Raw genomic sequence first — 21391 nt, forward strand, 5'->3', positions numbered from 1 at the left:
GGTGGGTTACGTCACACGTTATAGATTCTTGTTTCATATCTTACTAGAGCTGGTTTTACTGTGGCATCAAAAGCACACAAAGAAGCAATGAGTAGAAGTACAATCATACGTCGTTGAGTAGTTATAGACCACATTCTGTGTACATATTGCGGCTAACAATAATTTCAACTGGACTTGTAGAGGAACTTGACATATTCTTACGATTAACGATAGGCAGTATAGCAAAAGTCGAGACGTACTGTTTGGCACATACAGATATACTTTGTACTACAATCCGTTACAGCATTTACGACAATTGTTCCTTTCCTGTTTCAGCTTGCGGGCTCCTTTCTCCACAAGATTGACATCATCCTTCTGTCCGAGCAGAGCGTAGGGCAACTTCACAAGAAGATACGGGAAAGGGCAAAGGATGAACGGAAGGAGAGGGAAAGACGAGAAGAACAGGAGAAGGCAAAACAAGAGGAGCAGAAACGTCTGGAGAAACTAGCGAAACAGCAGAAGGAAGAAGCGAACAGCCACCTGGGAGAGGTAAAGCATAGCTTAGCTCAAATCAGATATGTCGTTAGAAGTATATTTATTTTCTATAAACGCTAATTGGGATGAAATGAATGATAGAGTGGATTGGTCGCTGCATATAAAGGAAGAATCAATGGATGGATGGAAGGATGGGTTGATATATTGATGGACGAAAACTTAGATAAATGAACTCTCAGGTTTCCACCAAAATATATTCAGGCACTCTGGGTACTTCTATGGTAGTAAAATGATTTATGAATAATTGAAACTGGAAGAAAAAAACGTAAACCTGATGCAGAACAACTTAGTTGGAAACTATTCTAAACTACTTAAAGTTTTGTGATCATGTCAATTTTTCTGGAGGTATTTGTACAGACAAAAACCGAAGTTGCATTGAAAAGCTTTTATGTTCAACCCAAGGAAGCTGAAGACAAGCCTCCCCCGAAACCGAAGTTGAGTCAAGAGCGGCTGGACCAGATCGCCAAGGCGGTGTCACACCTGCGGAAGGCGGACGAGAAACTGCCGTTCGAGAGGAGAGCGAAGCTGTGGAAGATGGCCTATGAGCGGGACGATAAATACAGCTTTTCGGTACGTTGGTGTGTTTTTTTAGTTCTGTCCTCACCATATCGGCTCAGTGTCCATCCAATGGAAGACTTGTACCTCTAGCACTGTGATGTTAGGGAAAGCTACAAACTACTAGTATTGACGTGTAAGGCCCAGTAAATTGAAAAGCTTGTACCCTAAACAAATTAAATCACTGAAGCCCCTTCGTAAGCGTGTGCGTTTCAGTATTTCACAAAATCATTCACATGCGGATGCGAGTAACTTATAAGGTTAGCATGTGCATTGTAAAGCCTGGAATCCAGTTTTGTTGGCTTTATTCAGATTCCAATGGTCGCTCCCCCTCCGACAACACGTGGTAGCGACCGTTGAAAGCAGAAAGCTATTACAAAGCTGGATCCTACGTTCGTAACTCGTATATTCCATAGTGTATCATATGCCTGGAAAACATCTTTCCCACACAACTTTGAAAAACACCATACTAAACTAACAAACACATTACACAGGATTGTGAGGACATGGAGGACTCCATCGCCCGGAACCTGCCGGAGTCGCCCTGGTTCTCGGAGCGGTACATGGATGACCTGAAGCTGTTCCTGGACACGGAGGACATCGACAACCCGTACACCTTCCAGAAACTACGTCACTATGGACTGCCGTTCGGCTTCGGGGCACAGAAACGGGACGGTGGGTACAATGGCGTAATAGGAGATAGTCATAATCTCTGAACAGGTTTAAAGTTCATCTGCGTTGGTAGAAACCATCCTGAAGGAAAGTTGACCTGTAATTTTCAATTGTTTCATAAAAGTTGGTCTTAATGAAATTTTCGACTATCCAACTCCAGTCTTTGTCAACAAATGACAAAGGACATTGTCAAAGAATCACAACATAGATCAGAGTTGGGCATTCGAAAAGTCCAATTTTTCTGACAAGGGTGAAGGAATTTTTAGCTTTCAGGAAAAAATACATTACAGATACGTGACCTTAAAAAAACTTATTTTTTTACAATCAGATGGTATGTAATTATGTACAATGATAGATTACTAGTAATCAGATGCTCTTCTTGTTTGATATGGAAATATTTACATTCGCTAAACGTTTTATATTGAAAAAAGTTTAAACTTTATTCACCATGGTGAGTCCCTTCTTTGTGTTGGAACAAAGTTTAAACTTTTTCAATATGGAATTTACCAACACAGATGAGCATTCATTCGGACGCTAAACGTTTTCTTTTCCTTTTGTATGATAATAGTCATGGCGCGGCTGGTACACAATGACAACTTCACCAATGACGACATCCACGGTGACTACCGCAAAGCGTGCCTGACCTGCGCAGTGGTGGGGTCCGGCGGAGAACTGAAAGGTGCAGGGATGGGTAAAGAGATAGACAAACACGACTATGTGTTCAGGTGAGCATGTACTGATACTTTTTGTTTTGATAATCTGCATTAAATCAACTATATCATAGGCCGTGTGTTTAGGTGGGTGTTTCTTTTCTATTTTGATTTTGGTTGTGCAAAGCGTTAAAGAACCCTAAGTAGTATCATAAATGTTCATTGATTCATTGTCGCCACCAGACTAATGATTCCAGCAACTTACTTTAAAGCATACCACATTTCGTGTGACACGATGTACAACCATACTCTATTCTAAGAAAATTGCAGATAGTCTTTCCCTTTGATGAACGACAACGATTTACACTCACTCAATGCTGCACAGTGGTTTCGACAGCAAGAGAGATCTTACAGCATGATAGATCCAGAATTAAATAACAACAGGACAGAAGTTAATGATGTTTTAATCATTTTTCAGGTTAAACAAGGCGATGACGGGCTCCCAGTACTGGCCCGACATCGGGAACAAAACCACCTTCTACACATTCTACCCGGAGTCCAACTTCGTACATCTTCTGAACGACAAAGAAGTAAGGAAATTTTCTTATATCTAAGGGAAGGAGGCCTTTGTTTCTTATCTGCCTTGAGCGTGAACTCAACATTAAGATTATGAACTAACCGATGGAACATAAGACCTTAAACACTCCTTCAAAGCTGTATAAGCTGTTTAATTTACGCACGTTTAGACAATAACATTGTGGAAGATTTCATTGTTTCAAATTATGAAGAAAAAAAACTATTTCACTCCTCTTTCTTGCCCACAGAATGTTGTCTACCTTTATGCGGGGTTTAAACAGTACGATATCGACTACATCACTGCAGTGGTGGAAGGGGAACCCATGCCCAAAATCAAGGCCAACAACAGATACTGGTGAGTCGTGAAGTTTTGGTCATACATCGATAATAACTTGAATATAGGTTATTAGTTAAAATAACACAGCAAACGTATAAAGAAGATTAGTGGTAGCCTGGTATGCTTGGCTATTTAGATATAGACTATCGAAAAAGCATGTTCGTCATTGATATCTAAATTATTTCCTTAACATATCTATGGGCATTGTCACACGCGATCGAATTGAGGCGCTCTTGTGATAGTCGTACACGCATCGTACAAATTTGTCGGCGGTTGGTTCTGTCACGTATCACAGACTGTTGAAAAGTCTAAATCAAAATCGTACGAAGACCTTCAGTGAATGTGACCGTAATTATTACACTTTATGGCTAAAGTTTGATATACATAGATGTTTGATGGTTCACATTATGCTCCGTTTATGTTAATGAAATGGACAAACAAAAATAGTAAGAAGTGTACAAGAAAAAAATGTACTGTTTCACCCAGGTCGGTGCGCAACCCGAAGATCCACGGACGGCAGTTAAAGCTCTTCCACCCCGACTTCCTGCGGTACATCCACGTGTCGTACCTGAACCACACCGGGGGTCGGCCCACCACAGGCGCCATGCTCGTCTTTACAGCTGTGCACATGTGTGACAAGGTTCGTCTTTTTTTTGTTCAATCTTTGTGAGCCCGATACTACGCAAATGTCTCACCTGGACTGGGCTATAGCAGTTTCTTAGAAAGGGACGCAACGAAGAGGCAGATAAAGGTCCCACATTTCCTCTGGATAAGAACGAAGTAACCAGTCATCTATGCATGTTACAAACTTGTTCCACTGTTACAGTGTATTTGCAAGTACAGTGAATACATTGTCCTACTATATATGGAAATCGTTTTGCGCACAAAAGTGTCGTTTTGACATACATAAGACTCCCTGATGGTTTTTGTTTTAAATTATGGCCAGCCCTCAACAAAAATTCAATGTCAACGTTTCGTAATTATCAAGGCATTTACGGTGCTCGGTCTATACCTGTGTTTCAACGGATTTTGAGAGACTGTTTTACTAAGTGATTTTTTCCTCTCTTTCTCTCCAAACATTCCCACAGGTTGATATTTACGGGTTCGGGTACAACCCACGGTTCTCTGCGCACTACTACGACTCCACCTTCCACGAGCACACGGACAAGGGCACGGTCCACAACGGCACAAACGAGAGGCTGGTCTGGGAGCAGCTGCACGCAGACGGTATCATCAATTGGTGGAAACGGGATTCGGAAAGATGACACAAGATGGAAAGATAATAGACACTATCGGTGCAAAAATCTATGCAAACACTGTACAGTAGTACTTTGGAGGGGGCTGTAAGAGACGGGATTCGGACAAGATGTTGTAAAGTCTAAAAGTATGTACCAACATTGTACTACCATGGTTACTAGCATATTCATGATGCCAACGCCCGAGTATCAACTGATGGAAACGAGATTTGAAAAGATGACAGATGATGTAAAGACACTAGACACTGTGGTGCAGTTTTATGGACTAAGAGTTACTACTTTGGTTATAAGGGGTGGTGGGTTGGAAGAGACTCTGACAACGAGAAGCTCGAGAGCATCCCCATGCTGACAGTATTACTAATTAATTGACACGGGTTTCGGACAAATGACACAAGGAATGAAGACACTGCTAAGTCTTGTGGGATAATGTATGTTATATAATGAGCTATTTAAAAATGCAAACACTTAAATACTTTTGAGGGGCATTGGAATAGACTGACAACGAGAAGATCCAGGGCATCCCCATGGTGACTGGTGGAAACGGGATATACGGACAGATGGCACGGGATCTAACAAGAGTTAGAAATCACATAAAAAAGACCAAGTCTAAGAATTTCTCCCTCGCCGGAAAACGGATTTTATATTCGGAAAGAAGACGAGATGTAACATGAGTTAGGATCTCATAGAAGGCCAAGTCTAAGAATTTTTGTGAACATTGCACTCCCACTAGCATCACGCTATTTGGGGGAAACGTGGAAAGATACTCTGACACCGTGAATCTGGTGTGGAATCGGGAGAATCATCATGTGGACGGTGGCATACGATGTGAAGACACCATTGAGTCTCCTGGACCAGCTAATGAAGAGTTTATATGCAAACTGTGTATCGCATTATAGCATCGTTCTTGGAGGGAGAACATTAAAGAGACTTGTTTGAGAGTATCGTCACGCAGACAGCACAATCAACTATTACGGATCTATGCAAGGATTGTCCCAAGGAAACTTGGGGACACTCGGACAACATCCTAATGTCCTACGGAAAAAGAACTTACATGCATATGTTACGGATTGCTCATTGATCAAATGTTTAAGATATAAACCGACATATTCTATGTAATATTTGTACGTTTTCAACTTTAAAATTTGAACTCCTGTTTTTATATTAAGCATATTCTAGTCCAGTACAAATGCAATTAAGATTAATATATTTCAGTCGGCGACATACTATAAATGCCTATTGTGGCAAGATAAAACGATTCATCAAATCATCATAAACATCACTTGGAGTCTTATTCATTTATTTCATACATTTCATAACAAAAGTGTAAAACCATGTAGACTGGTGTCAAGTATCACATTTGCTTTCAGTTAGAGATGCAACAAACGAGTTCCAACCAAGCTCCAAGTCTTTTCCGTACAAAATGGTAAAATACACCAACATATTGGGGTATATGATCCCAATTTGCCAATACCAACAGCATTCAGTGCCATGGCTTAAAAAGTTTACTAAAATATCGTGCATTTATTTTGGTCCAAATCCTTATATAATTACATGTATATAAAATACAAATATTCAGCTATATTGCATTTTAACCATAACAAAAATTAAAAGTCATATATTACAATAAGTGAGATAAAGTATATCTGGATAAAATTGTGATTGTCAGTAAATATACATACAAAAGGAACCCATTTCGTATTGACTACATTCTTGTTATATATTTTTTTATGTGTTGTATCATGATTGGGTGACTGCATCTATGCAAATGACTAAGACACACCAAAAATGGTCCCAAAACCAAAACATTCTGTTACCAAGTATATCATCATATACCAAGTATATATGACCGCAATTTGGTCAATGTGGACCATTAAGAATATGATTTTCCTGCTATATGAGTATTTTCAAAAATCATAAGACATATGTACAACTTGGACAATATCATAGAACATGGATGATATGGTCAGCCAATGAAAACGAGCCATCAAACTTTCCTTTGTGCCCAGCCAATCACCATGCTGCATTTCTCAAACTGGTCTTCTGATTGGTTTTGGCATTCTCACAAATGAAACCTGTTGTCTACAAGTCTGGCCAATGAGCAAGCCCCATGTTTTACATGGGCTTTCTAATTGGCTAATGACGTTCAAGTTGAAAATCTAAACTGTATTTCTTCCACAAATACAAACTGTAAGCATATCTTTCTTGACAATCTGATTTGACGCTCTTCCTGCCACATACATGTACGTGTATCTACTCTAAGGCACATAGATATCTTACAATGGCACAAATAACCACTCAAGGACTTCAACATCATCATCATTCACAGAGGAACCCTAGTGCTGGCACAAGTATTTACAAAGCACAGGGCTTTTGCAACTTCGTGTATTCTTTGGACCCTAAGAATTATTTCCTTTGTCCATTATCTATCAAATTCGAAAAACTGAAGGAAAAATATATGTACTAAAAGCTCCTTGGGGATACAAAGGGTATATACTTATAATAAGGTGGTATATCGATATAATCTGGTGTACTATTTCTTTCTATGTTTTGCTAACAATTTTTCTCTCTGTAAAGATAGGGGATTTGAGAGATAAAAAAAATCAAAACCTTGTAAATTTGTATTACTACTGGTGTGCTCATGTCTGGAATAATACTTTGAATAACAGGTGTATAATACATGTAGTATGATTTATCTATAAGATTGTCTGTTTTGTTTAGAACTTCACTTTAAAGGGTTGGAATAGAAGTTTGGACTAAAATACAAGGAATATCATTGGGCCCTTGCAATGCAAGAGTAATGGGCAACTTACTGTTAGGTTTATTAACATATCATTTAAAAATCATTCAACCTACTTTGTTAACCAACCTTAATAGTAGATCTTGAACTCTAAAATTTTGGAAAAAATACAAATTTCCACTTTATCACAGGCACATTTTAACCTTGCACTTGTCCCAACTTAATAGCTATCTTTATGTCACTGGCTTAAAAACAATCTGGGCCAATTCACATGATTTAAAAATCAAGCCTCACTTTTTGCTATTATTGCAGCTGAATGAAGTATTTCATCCACTCAAACTTTAGATTACAATTACAATTTACTTCCTTCCTTTTGCCGGACACCTTTTACAAAAACAACCATTGAAACACCATTATGTTGCAAGTCAGAGGCCCAAGTCTAATCTTTGTCTTCTGGTGTCAGTTCCAAGATTTTTGGTTTGAGGTGTCAGTGATTATTCTAACTATATGCTTCATGTAACAAAAATCATTTTGCAAAATGCAAGGGCTTCAATGCTAGACATTGGACACTTTGACATTCCTCTCTTTGCAGTAACCATGTACCATTTTTCAGCTCCTGTTGAAAACCATCTCTACTAAGTCACACAATAGGGATATGCAACCAATACATGTTGACAGCTCCTTTGTCAAGGATAACCACATAAGCCAGCCAACTATAATGTGATGCCTGTGCTGCCAGCTCAACATAAAGACACATAAATTTTGGTCCCAAAACACTGGATTGGAATGTTTCCACTTTAGAAAGACTTTCCACACCAAATAGTAGAGAGAGAGATCCAGCTTTCCAATAGATGCTGTTAAACAGACACAAAACTTTGATGAGAAATTGTCCTCACAACACTTTCCAGGACTCCACAAGAAAAAAAGGAATGAGAATAGTACCCACTCCCTCCCTAATTTTGCTAATGTCATCGACTGAAATTTGATTATTTCACAGTTTGAGCTTACGGTTGTCGAGGGTTTTGATCAGTTCTAATCAAAATTGTTTTGTTTGGGACAAGATCCACTTTGACTTTTATACGAGCCTCTCATTCGTGGTTGATTCTTATTCCAAGGGTTCTCCTGAGTTAGAGGTTTATGTCCACAAGCTCTGCGGACACAGACCTCCTGGGTTATGGTCTTGAACAGTGAAGAGTCTGAGTTAGACAGGCTAGGCTACTGCAGGTCCTTAAAGTTTGCATAGAGAGTGAAACTGTCCAGGTACTCCAGTACTGCCTGGTAGATGAACTGGTACTGTTCCTATGGAGAGAAAAACAACAACCATTTACAAAATGTATACAACCCTTTCGTAATGATATTGCTGTGGCTATGATTTTTATACATGCAATTGTAGCTTAAGATATGGTGTAGCTGAGGCCTAAACTGTATCATTTATTCATTCAGGGAAACCTACTGTGGAAAAGCATCCTCCACTTGTCAATGTGTAACGTTTAAACTTTTATGTACTCATGTTAATCTTTGTCTTTCTTTTGAACTACAGTGGAGTCTTCAAAACCATTCTAAAATGACATATACAACATTAAGAACATTGTTTCAACATCTACCTTTAAAGTCTCATTCTCATTACCCGTTTTCAGCTAGAGGTTGACACATGTCAGGAAATGATTGGAGGAGTCTGAATAGAAATGATGGGTACTTTACCACTGTTTGCACCATGTGAGGTCTCTGATATCTCATGGACTTCACAGTTTGGAAAACATCACAGATGCCCTCTGCCTTCACCCGCTCAATCACTGTGCTCAGGGTTATGAACGCCCCTGTGCGGCCTGCACCAGAACTGCAGGGAAGACATGTATCACATCATCAATATGACATGACACACATTTTCCATTCAACATTAGAATGATACTTTACAGCATATATTGTTTTGCTATGGTAAAATACTTGCCCCAATTGTTTCAAAATAGTAATAATTTTTTTAATAACTACAAGGGGTGGACACTGATTAGCCTGTCATGAAACAAATGTATGACATATCAATACATTTAGTAGTATCACCATAGGTACACCCTTTAAACAATGCATAATGTATGTGGCAGGCCCATCACTGCATGAAATTTTACATTGTACAGTATATGTATATGCAGAACCTATAAATCATACATGTCAAAGAATAACAAGCTAGATCTGTGACTGGTACATGTTGCACAATGTACAAATGTAAGTCAATGAAATGAGACACTTACCTGAACTGTGATTGGTTAATAAGACTGATGACACATACCTGCAGTGCACCGTGATTGGTCCATTTCCGGACTGCTGTTGCTGCCTCTCCACCTGACCAATCAGGTCCAGCATGCCGGCAGCATTGGCAGGGATGCCGATCTCCGGCCAGCCGTGGAAGTGGAACTGCTGAATGGTACGACAGGACGCCTTCTGTTGGGAAAAGGTAGAAAGGAAAATATTAAGTTTCCTCAAGATAAACCAATTGGCTTTGGTCATGAATTATCAGTACTAGCATACATCCCTCTGTCTCTGGACAGCATCTTGCTACTAATGATAAATAAAAGATTAATCTATTCCCTCACCTTGATGGACAAAAATCAACTTAAGCTTTGAGAGACTGTTGATGTTCTGATGAAAACATTAAGATATCACAACATTTGGAATCTGCACCAGGTCCTAAAGATTTTCTAATGATCATGAAAGTCTTTCTAACAGTAGTATTGTAGCTACAATAAGACTTGTATGTACCTTTTCCAGCAGTCCTTCTGTCTCCCCTTCAGCATGCTTCTGGAACTTGTGGGTCTTAAAGAAAAAAACAAATACTTTACGAATGACAGGCTTTGGACAGGGAATTTTTAAAAATAAAACAACAATCCTACTTAGTTACAGACACAATCTTGAATACTCTGGATAAGCACAAACATAACAAAGAATATTTCGAACGTTCCCTTGTACCTTCACTAAACACACACACTCACTATCTGGTTTATTGTCTTACCTTTGTGTTGGTAATGTGGAAGGTTCGGACGGTGTAGTCTTGGAAGGTTTTGTCTCCCTTAGCCTCCACACAGATGTCTCCATACATCTCTACTTCACCTGGGCAGTACTTTTGGCGCTTTTCCTGTAACAACAGGGGGAAATATAACACAGATGTCTCCATACATCTCTACTTCACCTGGCCAGTAGTTATGGCACTTTTCCTGTAACAACAGGGGAAATATAACACAGATGTCTCCATATATCTCTACTTCACCTGGCCAATACTTGTGGCACTTTTCCTGTAACAACAGGGGAAAATATAACACAGATGTCTCCATACATCTCTACTTCACCTGGCCAATACTTATGGCACTTTTCCTGTAACAACATGGGGAGATATAACACAGATGTCTCTATACATCTCTACTTCACCTGGCCAATACTTGTGGCACTTTTCCTGTAACAACAGGGGAAAATATAACACACATGTCTCCATACATCTCTACTTCACCTGGCCAATACTTGTGGCACTTTTCCTGTAACAACAGGGGGAAATATAACACACATGTCTCCATACATCTCTACTTCACCTGGCCAATACTTGTGGCACTTTTCCTGTAACAACAGGGGAAAATATAACACACATGTCTCCATACATCTCTACTTCACCTGGCCAATACTTGTGGCACTTTTCCTGTAACAACAGGGGGAAATATAACACAGATGTCTCCATATATCTCTACTTCACTTGGCCAATACTTGTGGCACTTTTCCTGTAACACCATGGAGGAATAACAGAGGATATATGTTTTAAAATAAAAGATGTTTGTCAGAGAAGGCTGCATACCGAACTGAATTGCCATGTATGTAAGCTTCCTTGAAATATGAGACACTTAGTCAAAAACGTTGTATTTCATTCAAATGAACTTTAATTTACTCCTGGCTATACGGCATGAAAAAAGGCAATAAAAGCTTATAAGTAAACTATTAAAAGTCTTATGAATGTAATTCAACATAAAAACAATGGACAACAGAATTCTAACCCACACAATTTATGCATGTACATGTATACAATATTTATTTCATCACAGTACCATAATGACGATCACTAAAGCCTTTGCATACATGTAAACGGACACTTTCAGAGAACTAAAAGTTGAAAAGGAGGTTATTTCTGTACTTACATGACCCCTCTCCTCCAGCTCTGTCAGCATGATGATAGAGCAGGACTTCCATTCCCAAACCATCTTCCAGAAGTCAGTCACTGTGTTGGGTAGGGGGCCTTGGGTGGCGATATAGGCATCCTTCTCTCTGTACCCCTGCAACAAGAGGCCAAACCAAGATTAAAGATTACGCTGTAAAGCAGCGGTCAAACCATTGAGTTGGGTTGTCCTGGAAACCTGACAGATTCGATGATCAATAATTTCATACGGATCTTCTTTCTTAAACTTCGGAGGTTTCTTCTATCTCCACTTTCAGTGTGGTTAGAAATATCAAGAGAAATAGCTTCAGGATTCAAGACTTGATGCGTATACCGGTATGGACAATTTCACAACACAGAGTGGACTTTCATTGTAAGATAGCTCCCATCCACATACAAAATGCCCTTACATGACATTGTACTTCTGGTCATATTAAGAATGATACATGTAACATTTACTTACATCGACAAAGGCTGCATTGATGTAGTCTGAGTTCTTCATACCCACTGTGGGGGTGATGTACACTCTGGATGTGTCATCTGAAAGGGAAAAAAATTAACATTCCTAAGGGTCTTTCTGACAATATAAAGTAATTCTATTGGATTTTAATCATACATCGTAATGAAGGCTAAGAATAGAGAGCGCATATTGGGAAAGTAAAACTCATGTGATATGTCATTTTTCTCAAGGCCTGCACATGTACATGTATCAGCAAACAGCATTTGGGACACTTTTCTCTGACTTAACCCCACTTGCAGTAGTTCATCAAATGAACTGCACTGAATAATGCCATCCAGAGGTGTTTGATAATGTGCAAGAAAGTATACAAGAGAATGGAACACTCCAAAAATGACTGACATGTACAAAACTTACATGGCAGGATCTGCAGAACCCTGTTTTTCTTGATGTTGTCTGGAAGGTTGCCAGATCTCATGTTGTGTTTCTCTATGGGGATTTGGGTCAGTTTCTGGAACAAACAAACACTCAGAGATTATACAATGAAAAAAATATACAGGTCTGAAGCAATAAACTTTAAACAACAAAATTACAAAAAATGTACATACATGAATGTAAGCATCATGCAGACAGAAGTTACATTTATCACCCTGATTTGGTTAATATCCTTGAATTCCACTTTTGCAGTTCTTTCAACAAGTTTTGTTTCAAAAGGCCAGAGTTTATCAAAAAAAGTCTTGAAAGAAAACTTGTATAGTCACCTATGCAGATCTTACACAAGATAACAGGTACTCAAGCAACTGCATAGATTTTGAAAACAGTCAAACATTTCAGGCACATGTAGCATCCAAACATCTGTCCATGTCCAAAATCCACATCAAGGTTGTCTCCAGGATCCATCCATCCGTCCTGGGATGGAAATTTGCTTGTTGGGACGAACAAAAATTCACACCATCTGTCCCCAACATCTGAACTTCAGTACATAACATTGATGAAATTGTGTTTTCATATGCTTAAAATGACAGATTTAACAAGGAAAATTAACAACAGAGGCTCCCAAACAATGAGAGAGAGATGAAGGTTAGACATCCAAGTAATCAGATATGCCAGAATCATATCCAGTTGCTTAAATAATTGCTATTTGGCGTGTAATGAGAGGGACCAAAAAAAAAATCAAAGCTGGAGACAGCCCTGGTCAAAATCTCTCATTTGCCTTACCTTGAACTCTGCCTCCATGCCCGTGTCCTGTGAGTTCGGCAGCCTGGCTGCCAGTTGCTGTAGATGTCTGCGGAGGTTCGTCACCTCGATCTCTGTATCACCGTACAGGAAATGTTCCAGTAGAGCTTGGTAGATAAACACATACTGGCCCTGGAACATAAAAACAAGGAACAACAGGGTCACATAAGGGACATGTGTGAGACACCTCGATCTCTGTATCACCGTACAGGAAATGTTCCAGCAGTGCTTGGTAGATAAACACATACTGGCCCTGGAACATACCAAACAACACAACAGGGTCACATAAGGGACATGTGTGAGACACCTCGATCTCTGTATCACCGTACAGGAAATGTTCCAGTAGAGCTTGGTAGATAAACACATACTGGCCCTGGAACATAAAAACAAGGAACAACAGGGTCACATGAGGGACATGTGTGAGACACCTCGATCTCTGTATCATCGTACAGGAAATGTTCCAGTAGAGCTTGGTAGATAAACACATACTGGCCCTGGAACATAGCAAACAGCACAACAGGGTCACATAAGGGACATGTGTGAGACACCTCGATCTCTGTATCACCGTACAGGAAATGTTCCAGCAGTGCTTGGTAGATAAACACATACTGGCCCTGGAACATACCAAACAACACAACAGGGTCACATAAGGGACATGTGTGAGACACCTCGATCTCTGTATCACCGTACAGGAAATGTTCCAGTAGAGCTTGGTAGATAAACACATACTGGCCCTGGAACATAAAAACAAGGAACAACAGGGTCACATGAGGGACATGTGTGAGACACCTCGATCTCTGTATCACCGTACAGGAAATGTTCCAGTAGAGCTTGGTAGATAAACACATACTGGCCCTGGAACATAGCAAACAGCACAACAATGTCACATGATGTCATTTACATATCAAGACTGTACAAAACTGTACAAAATCTTACAGCTATTGTTCAGGTCTTACACTGCTTAATCACTCAATCTTCTCCAGAAAAAAAATCTTACAGTGTGATGACTTTCCAGTAGAGAGTTTACAACTGTGTATAAAGAGTCAGAGATGAACAATGATGGTAGAAACTTACCTCCGTCTGGACCATCATGCACCTGCTCTGTCGGATCTGTCCGACAAACCCAAACACGTCCACCCGCTGTTCCGCCGCGATCATATCAAACATGGCGTCAATCACGATGAACGTTCCTGTCCGTCCCACACCCGCACTGCAGTGATGTTAAACATGCAATCAGTTTGGCGATACATGACTGTACTTGTTCAACTTCAATTGGATTATCCTACTATTAACTCTATGTAGGATTCAGTACATAATACAATATTATCATATAGCCAGGCGCCGCGGACCAATCAGAAGGCCCCGTTCCACGTTGGTTATGACGCCGTAACACGTAGATTCAGGCCAGGCAGGTGGGTATTGCTCCCCTGATTGGTCAGAATGAATCGACACCGGCACCGGTGTCGATTTGCATCGACACCGGCACCAGTCAGCAGAAAGGAATGCTTTGTACAGTGTGCAGTCCATGTTAGAGTTAATCCAAACATTATTACTGTTCACATTCCTTCAAATTTATTGAATATGTACAACTATAACTTAGGATTGAATAGCAACACACTTGTCCCAGCAGAAGGGAATTTGTCATTATGTCATAAACCACCTCGTTCGCTACGCTCACTCGGTGGTTTATTCGGTGGTTATCGCACCTGACCAGGGATTATCTCACCATATACACCTCGGGCCGGGGCATTAACCCTTTATTATATATCAGCCATACTGTGTATAAAAGACACAATGGGACAATAATAAAGCAAAAAGCTTCGTCTCAGGACCAAAAGATTATATTGGCATAGTCCTGTGCATACACACGCTACCCAAAACATAACCTTCTCGGCGAAGGTAAGAATATTTGAAAAGACACACAATGACACACACACACATACACACACACACACACACACACACCTGCAGTGCACCACTATAGGTCCTGAGTCGGCAGGGTTGGCTGCCTTCACCCTCCTCACAAACTTCATCATTCCCAGCGGACTCTTGGGCACCCCGAAGTCTGGCCAGGTGGTGAAGTGGAAGTGGAGAAGGGTACGGGACTCCTCACCCTGCAAGCAGTACAAAAGAGTTATTAGTATTGTAACAGACTGTTGGAATCGACTAAACATCAACTCTCATAATGCTAACAGCTTCCATAAAATTGCCACATGAAAAACTTTCTTATAGTTATAGAGGCCTTCCAAAGGTTGTCTATAACACCTAAATATTCGAGGTGTATAATTAGAAACTGTACTAACCGATGCTGCATTGGTACATCTTTTTAAATGACTTTAAATTCATGTAGTTTTTGTCATGTGATGGTATTATGGCATTATGAGCGTCGATGTTACAACTGTCTATCAAAACTAGTAGCAGCTTGGCACACAGTTGTGCTTAAATTTCTACCAAGGGGTTGTTAAAGGTGGGCTGGGCCATTGGAATGTCTTAGTGACTTTCCACAAGATGGTATTAGCTGAGCAACTGTACAGCAAGTCAGTAACCAAATATTGAGTCGTTTAACCCTTCTTTTCATAATTGAAATAGGATGCAAGGTTTAAACGTTTGATTTCAAGGGCAACAAAACACATAAAACGTTAAAGAATCTGTGAAATTTGTTGCGTAATCTCTCAAATCTTTGCTCGCCAACCACTGGAGGAAAGGGAGTGTTTGGCAGAATTATGGATGTCTAGACTAATAAGAAGAATCTAAATGCCAATGCACAGTCATAGGAGACACTTAAATGTACATTTTTGTATTAATGATAAGAGAGTTGTTTTTTTTATTCTCCTGTCAATTTGACAGATGAGGAGGCAGACAGGCATTTGCTTGTTTGCCTGACCTGCACATGACTTTTTATGGTGAAGGAGGGGTGTGCAAGTCCTTTTCCACCCTCTCGTCTATTGGAGCACTAAGTCTCACAGGGGCAACTGTATGCAACGTGTGAGGTGGCTCCAGCAGATGCAGCTTTGTTGTTCGGAGTATCCGTCTCCTAGGAGGACTTCCGAACAAGGATGTAAGGGGTTCCTCCTACCCCCGACTCGTGTCATGGCGGGTGCATCATGCCCGAACATGCCCATAAGGCCTGTCTCTGCCACAAAGGCCTGCCACTGCCACTAATAATTAGAGAGTACTGAATAATATTACTACAAGGTACTGAAGCATGGACATTGGACTGCTTTCCTTCTACAATGTGTCATAAAACTATGACAGCAGACAGAAAAGTGTGGAGAACAATGGTGGCCCGCCTCAGCGAAGACTGATATGCCATGAGGATGAGTGAGTGAGTGAGTGAGAAAACTATGACAAAGAACCTACATGTACCTTCCAAAGAGTAAGAGTCCTGATGACGTAATCCACTAGTGTGGAAGTCTCCTCACTCCGTACTGTGATGTCACCGTACTGCTGGGACCCTGTGTCTGGCCAGTACTGGCTGCACTTCACCTGAGAACAGATAGGGGGAGATACCTCATCAGTATCTGCATATTATATCAATAAAGAAAACAAGGACGTACAATGTTTACTACACAGCCTTACATCAATTTTTTTTTCAAATCTTAAATCTGTTAACAGAGTATGAAATACAGGAAGTCTGTTTTGAAGTTCATCACTTGGATGTCAGATCAGATATCTTATTAGTTATATCCCTTGCCAGAGGTAGATGCAAAAAAAGGCTACGGTCAGTCATGTAACCGAACATACTACTGGAAATACAGAAATGTTCGCTGTGGTTTTATGTTCACGGTTGTCGTGGTGACCACTTCACCGCAAAATTGAAACCACCGCGCATATTTTTCCATTATATTATGAGACTGAAGTCAATGGCGCTACTACAAACTTAAATCCACTACGAACACTGCATTTTCCCACTTCCGCAACAGTTAATCCCCGCGAACTTGAATGCATTTACAGTACTTTTTTTCCTAAGCCGCAGTACATTTTGTTTTGATGAGAAGAAAATTCATCAGGTACTATCCCCACCTTGTTCTTCTCCTTGACATTGGTTACCATGACGATAGTTGCAGTGTTCTGCTCCCAAACCATCCTCCAGAAGTCACTCAGAGTTTCCTCCTTGGGTCCTGGGGAAACAAACATGGCTTTACACGTAGACTTCAATGTTTTTTAACTTTTAAGTGATAAAAATCTGGTTCATTTGGCGAGACTATTATATTCCTAGCAACTGTCCTTTGGTCCTCATCCTGTATCTTTAGCACAGGAGCCATGTCCTGAAAAAAAAACGATTTTGTTGCACCTATTTTACAGAAAGGGTTTGATCTAATTTTTGTGGTAGAGGAGCCTTTGCTCCATCACCTAGCATGATTTTTATGCTTAAATTGTGTTACACATGTATATCACTTTTTTGCGAAACATAAAGTTAGAATACTTATAATATAATTCTGCACAGGTGGAAAAATGCAGTTTTAACATTTCTAAGCCTCTTTTGGGACTTGGCACTGCTTTATTTTGTACAATCAATGAGGTTAAAATTAACCTCCTTGGTATAATTTTACAGACCACTGAAATTTTCCATCACATTCTATTCTGCCCACCTTGCGCTGCGATGAACTTCTTGCTGTGCTTGTAGCCATCCACGTAGTTAGCGTTGATGTAGTCAGAACATGCCACTCCAGGGATGGAGGTCAGATGCACACGGGAGTGGTCATCTGAGACATGGAAACAAAAGAACTGACGGTCAAGCACCAATTTGAGAGTAATCGGTTCCTAGCTTCACAACCAAAGTAGTGAAAGCTACAGCTGTAGTTAGATTAAAGAAAATGTCCAAAATCATTTTTCAAACTGAGTTAGATATTTTTTAGTACTTTTACATGCATAGAATAAAAATAACATAATGATTGTTTTTATATTCCTCTTATTGCAATCCTTAACCTAACATGTACACTATAGATCATTCTCATGATTGTTTAAGGTAGCAGGTAGCTCTTGTTGCTATGTTGTTGTTTTTTTGCTAGCTTTTGCTAAATACTTTTTTATTCAGTGAAGAAGTGAGTTTTGCTGCTCCTTACAATGATGATGTTGGGTAAGGATTTGGGTTAGGGTAAGAGTTAAGGTTAGCTCTAGTCATGCTACAATTGGCCAAGATTTTTAGGTGGCAGGTAGTTTTGTCATACTATAAAGAAGTGAGCCTTACACATGATGATGTTGGGTAAGGGTTAGGGTAAGAGTTAGGGTTTGCTCTAGTCGTGCTATACCATGATTTTTATGTGGCAGAGAGATTTTCTTATCTGTATACTGTAAAGAAGTGGGTTTCGTGCTCCTTACACATGATGATGTTGGGTAAGGGTTAGGGTAAGAGTTAGGGTTTGCTCTAGTTGTGCTATACCATGATTTTTATGTGGCAGACAAATTTTCTTATATGTATACTGAAAAGAAGTGGGTTTTGCTGCTCCTTACACATGATGATGTTGGGTAAGGGTTAGGGTAAGAGTTCATCATCATCATGAAGAGTTAGGGTTTGCTCTAGTCGTGCTATACCATGATTTTTATGTGGCAGAGAGATTTATACTGTAAAGAAGTGGGTTTCGTGCTCCTTACACATGATGATGTTGACGAATCTGTTCTTCTTGCTGTTCTCTGGTAGGAGGAAGGCCTCGTATGAGGCGGAGGGTTCCTGTGGCAGGGCGTCGTACTCCTCACGGAACAGCTGGTCATCGTTGGCATGGCGACGGTTGAACTCCTTCTCCAGTCTCTCCATGGGGATGGGAGGGTAGTACGCTGGGGGGAGGGGGGCATGTCAGGGTGGCTCAACAATCAGAAAATATCACCAGTAATATACAAAAAGTGATAGCAATGTACAAAGAATTCTTTTGACATGAAATGCATACCCTACAATATTATAACTTTTACTGTACAGTTTGCTAAGATCACAAAGACAACAGAAAATGACTATTATAGAGATAAAAATTGCCTTTCATCCAGAAAGAATAGCATTACTTTTGACATATATTTGACCTTCCCTTTTCCTCCCTTTTGACTCTATTTTCATGTTGATACTTCAGTTTAGGATTGTTCATCAAAATCTCAGAATCAATAAATTAGCTTCTTACACAAGAGACACACGGAGATGCAGTTTGGCCTACCGGGGAAAAGTTTAATGCTTTGTTCACTTTTCCGGATACACAGGCAGAAACGAGATCAACAACAGAGTAGATAATAAGAAAAACACAGTTACACTCAGATATATAGAAAGTGCGATGTGGAGCACATAAACGACTCTGGTTACATCATTTGATTTGAGAATAAGTGTAAGAAGCTAAAACTACGCAAAAATATAAGAAATGTGGCTAAAACTAATGATTAACCTACAAATCTAACTTAATTATCAAAATGGTGGTGAGGAGGGTGGTGGTGGGTTGAGAGAACGACAGAGCGGACTACCGAAGAGTGCTGCCCGCGGTCTCGTCCTGAGCGGGAATGAGCGTGGGGGACGCCAGGCCTGTACCATGTGCTCGCCTGGCACCCCGGGGAGGGACGGAGCTTGTAGCCAGGCCAATTAACAAAAATGACCCGTAGACATTTTTCCACAATTAGATTGCTGTGGGCTAAGGGAAAATCATAATGTGTTGCAAGAACTTGCCCGACTGTTTCTAGCGTGTCGCCTGACAGTTGAAGCCTTCAAAGATGCCCACGTTCGGGTCCTATCACGCATTTTATAGCGTTTGGACCCCACTTCGAGGCTGGAACCACTGGGAGTGTTTTCAAATTACAGTAACGATCAAAAAACTTACGACTAGTGCACATGCGCCACGAGGAATCGTGGGTAACTGGTGACCTTTGAAAATGGAGGCTACTTGGGGGTGGTCAGATCAGTAGTCTGACTGACAACCCAGAGGGTGCAGGAGGCAATCATATTGGGTTTCTAGTAGTTCCTTACCAGCACCCCTATGGAGAGGCATCTCCTCGTCCCTCCCACCGCTCTTCCTGAAGGAGTTTCTGAGGCCACTCCGCTTCTTGGACCTCCTGACATGAGGCAGGCCGTTGCCTGCTGCCTTGTTGTTCAGCCTCCTCCTACAACAGAGATGGTGAAGAAACATTATCATCTGCATCAATATGCTTTAGATTTGCCAAAAAGCAGTTACTCAAGCAACTGGATATGATTTTGGAAGAATATAGGCCCATCCAAGTGTAAGGGGGAGATCAAGCCTTACTCAGTTACTGTCCAGTCTTATGCTTTTTGTTCCAAAATCATATCCATATTTTTTGAGTAACTGCTTTTTGGCATATCTTATTACCTGGATGTCTACCGTCAATGCTTCAGATTGTCTTTTGTTCATTTTGCATAAACAGTCACCTTATGTTGTAACACACCAGTTTTAGAATGTCAGAACAAGAAGCATAAGACTGGACTGAAATGTTTAATCTTCTCACACTTGGATGGGCCTCTACTCTATTTGGGAAGCGTGCTTTTATACCTGCTTCAGGCACCTCCTGCGTTACATTTTCTTTCCAATTTCTACAAATAGGCATATAATTTGGTGTGCTGAACATTGACAGGTAGGTACTTATTTTCATCCATCCATCCATCTAAATCTCACCTGATGAGGATGATGAGGACAGTGAGGATGATGAGGACCACCACAGCCGAGCAGAGGATGATGAGGATCAGCATCCAGTTGGTACCAGGCAAAGGGGCGGTCATGATGGGCAGGGAGTAACTACTACTGCTGTACAGGGGCTGGGGAAGAAGGGGAAAATTGTTAATTGTGTAGTGTCTTTGACATCAATCAGAGGCAAGGGAAACATCATCATAGACTGCTGTTGTAAATGTAATCCTACGTAAACATAATCTGGTACTTGACAACAGGAGGAAAAAGCCTAAAGTATGCAGAGGTTGTGAGTTAAGTTTGTCTCAAACTTTGATGTTTCTAACTTTTCATTCTCAATCTGTTCTATCTTACCATGGCCCCATCCTGAGGTTGACTGCCGTAAGCCCTGTGTATGATGGTGTATCTTGTGCCAGGTTTGAGGGGAGAGTTGGTGTACACGCCCTCATAGATGTCATCTACAGACAGGTCACGCTTCCTTCTGCCGGCACCGACACTTCCACCGCAAGACGTCTTCCTCCCATCACCCAGGAAAATGTCTTCCTCAAAGTCTTCCCTGTAAAGCAAGTAAACCTTAATACAAGGAACCTA

The 21391-nt window shown here is 40.5% G+C and overlaps 2 protein-coding genes across 4 annotated transcripts in view; one reads left to right on the forward strand and one right to left on the reverse strand.

Annotated features, from left to right (window-relative positions):
• The window catches only part of LOC118431407 (alpha-N-acetylgalactosaminide alpha-2,6-sialyltransferase 1-like), a gene marked incomplete in the record, with an annotated part of 9359 nt that extends 3090 nt beyond the window's left edge, over positions 1 to 6269 (forward strand). The window contains 8 exon segments of the mRNA XM_035842615.1: positions 316 to 528; positions 937 to 1104; positions 1584 to 1764; positions 2330 to 2486; positions 2890 to 3001; positions 3236 to 3342; positions 3811 to 3964; positions 4413 to 6269. Coding sequence (XP_035698508.1) covers positions 316 to 528; positions 937 to 1104; positions 1584 to 1764; positions 2330 to 2486; positions 2890 to 3001; positions 3236 to 3342; positions 3811 to 3964; positions 4413 to 4589 — 1269 coding nt within the window.
• On the reverse strand, positions 5866 to 21359 carry LOC118431391 (receptor-type tyrosine-protein phosphatase alpha-like). 3 transcript variants are annotated; one of them, XM_035842582.1, is made up of 19 exons: positions 21155 to 21359; positions 20792 to 20931; positions 20131 to 20264; positions 18792 to 18971; positions 17789 to 17902; positions 17220 to 17317; positions 16563 to 16682; positions 15162 to 15310; positions 14271 to 14406; positions 13179 to 13328; positions 12378 to 12471; positions 11967 to 12043; positions 11487 to 11621; positions 10656 to 10680; positions 10322 to 10419; positions 10072 to 10125; positions 9602 to 9753; positions 9019 to 9154; positions 5866 to 8616 (listed from the first exon to the last, which is right to left on the reverse strand). In XM_035842582.1, the coding sequence occupies exons 1-19, from the start codon at positions 21155 to 21157 to the stop codon at positions 8533 to 8535; spliced, it is 2079 nt and encodes a 692-aa protein (XP_035698475.1). In that variant the 5' UTR covers positions 21158 to 21359; the 3' UTR covers positions 5866 to 8532. The 3 variants fall into 3 exon arrangements, with proteins under 3 accessions (XP_035698475.1, XP_035698476.1, XP_035698477.1); XM_035842583.1 differs by having other exon boundaries at positions 10322 to 10396; positions 10633 to 10680; XM_035842584.1 differs by lacking the exon at positions 10656 to 10680 and adding an exon at positions 10949 to 10996 and having other exon boundaries at positions 10322 to 10396.
• Between the last annotated feature and the right edge of the window lie 32 nt (positions 21360 to 21391).

This window comes from Branchiostoma floridae, chromosome 15 (assembly GCF_000003815.2).
Source record: "Branchiostoma floridae strain S238N-H82 chromosome 15, Bfl_VNyyK, whole genome shotgun sequence".
Taxonomy (NCBI): Eukaryota; Metazoa; Chordata; class Leptocardii; order Amphioxiformes; family Branchiostomatidae; genus Branchiostoma; species Branchiostoma floridae.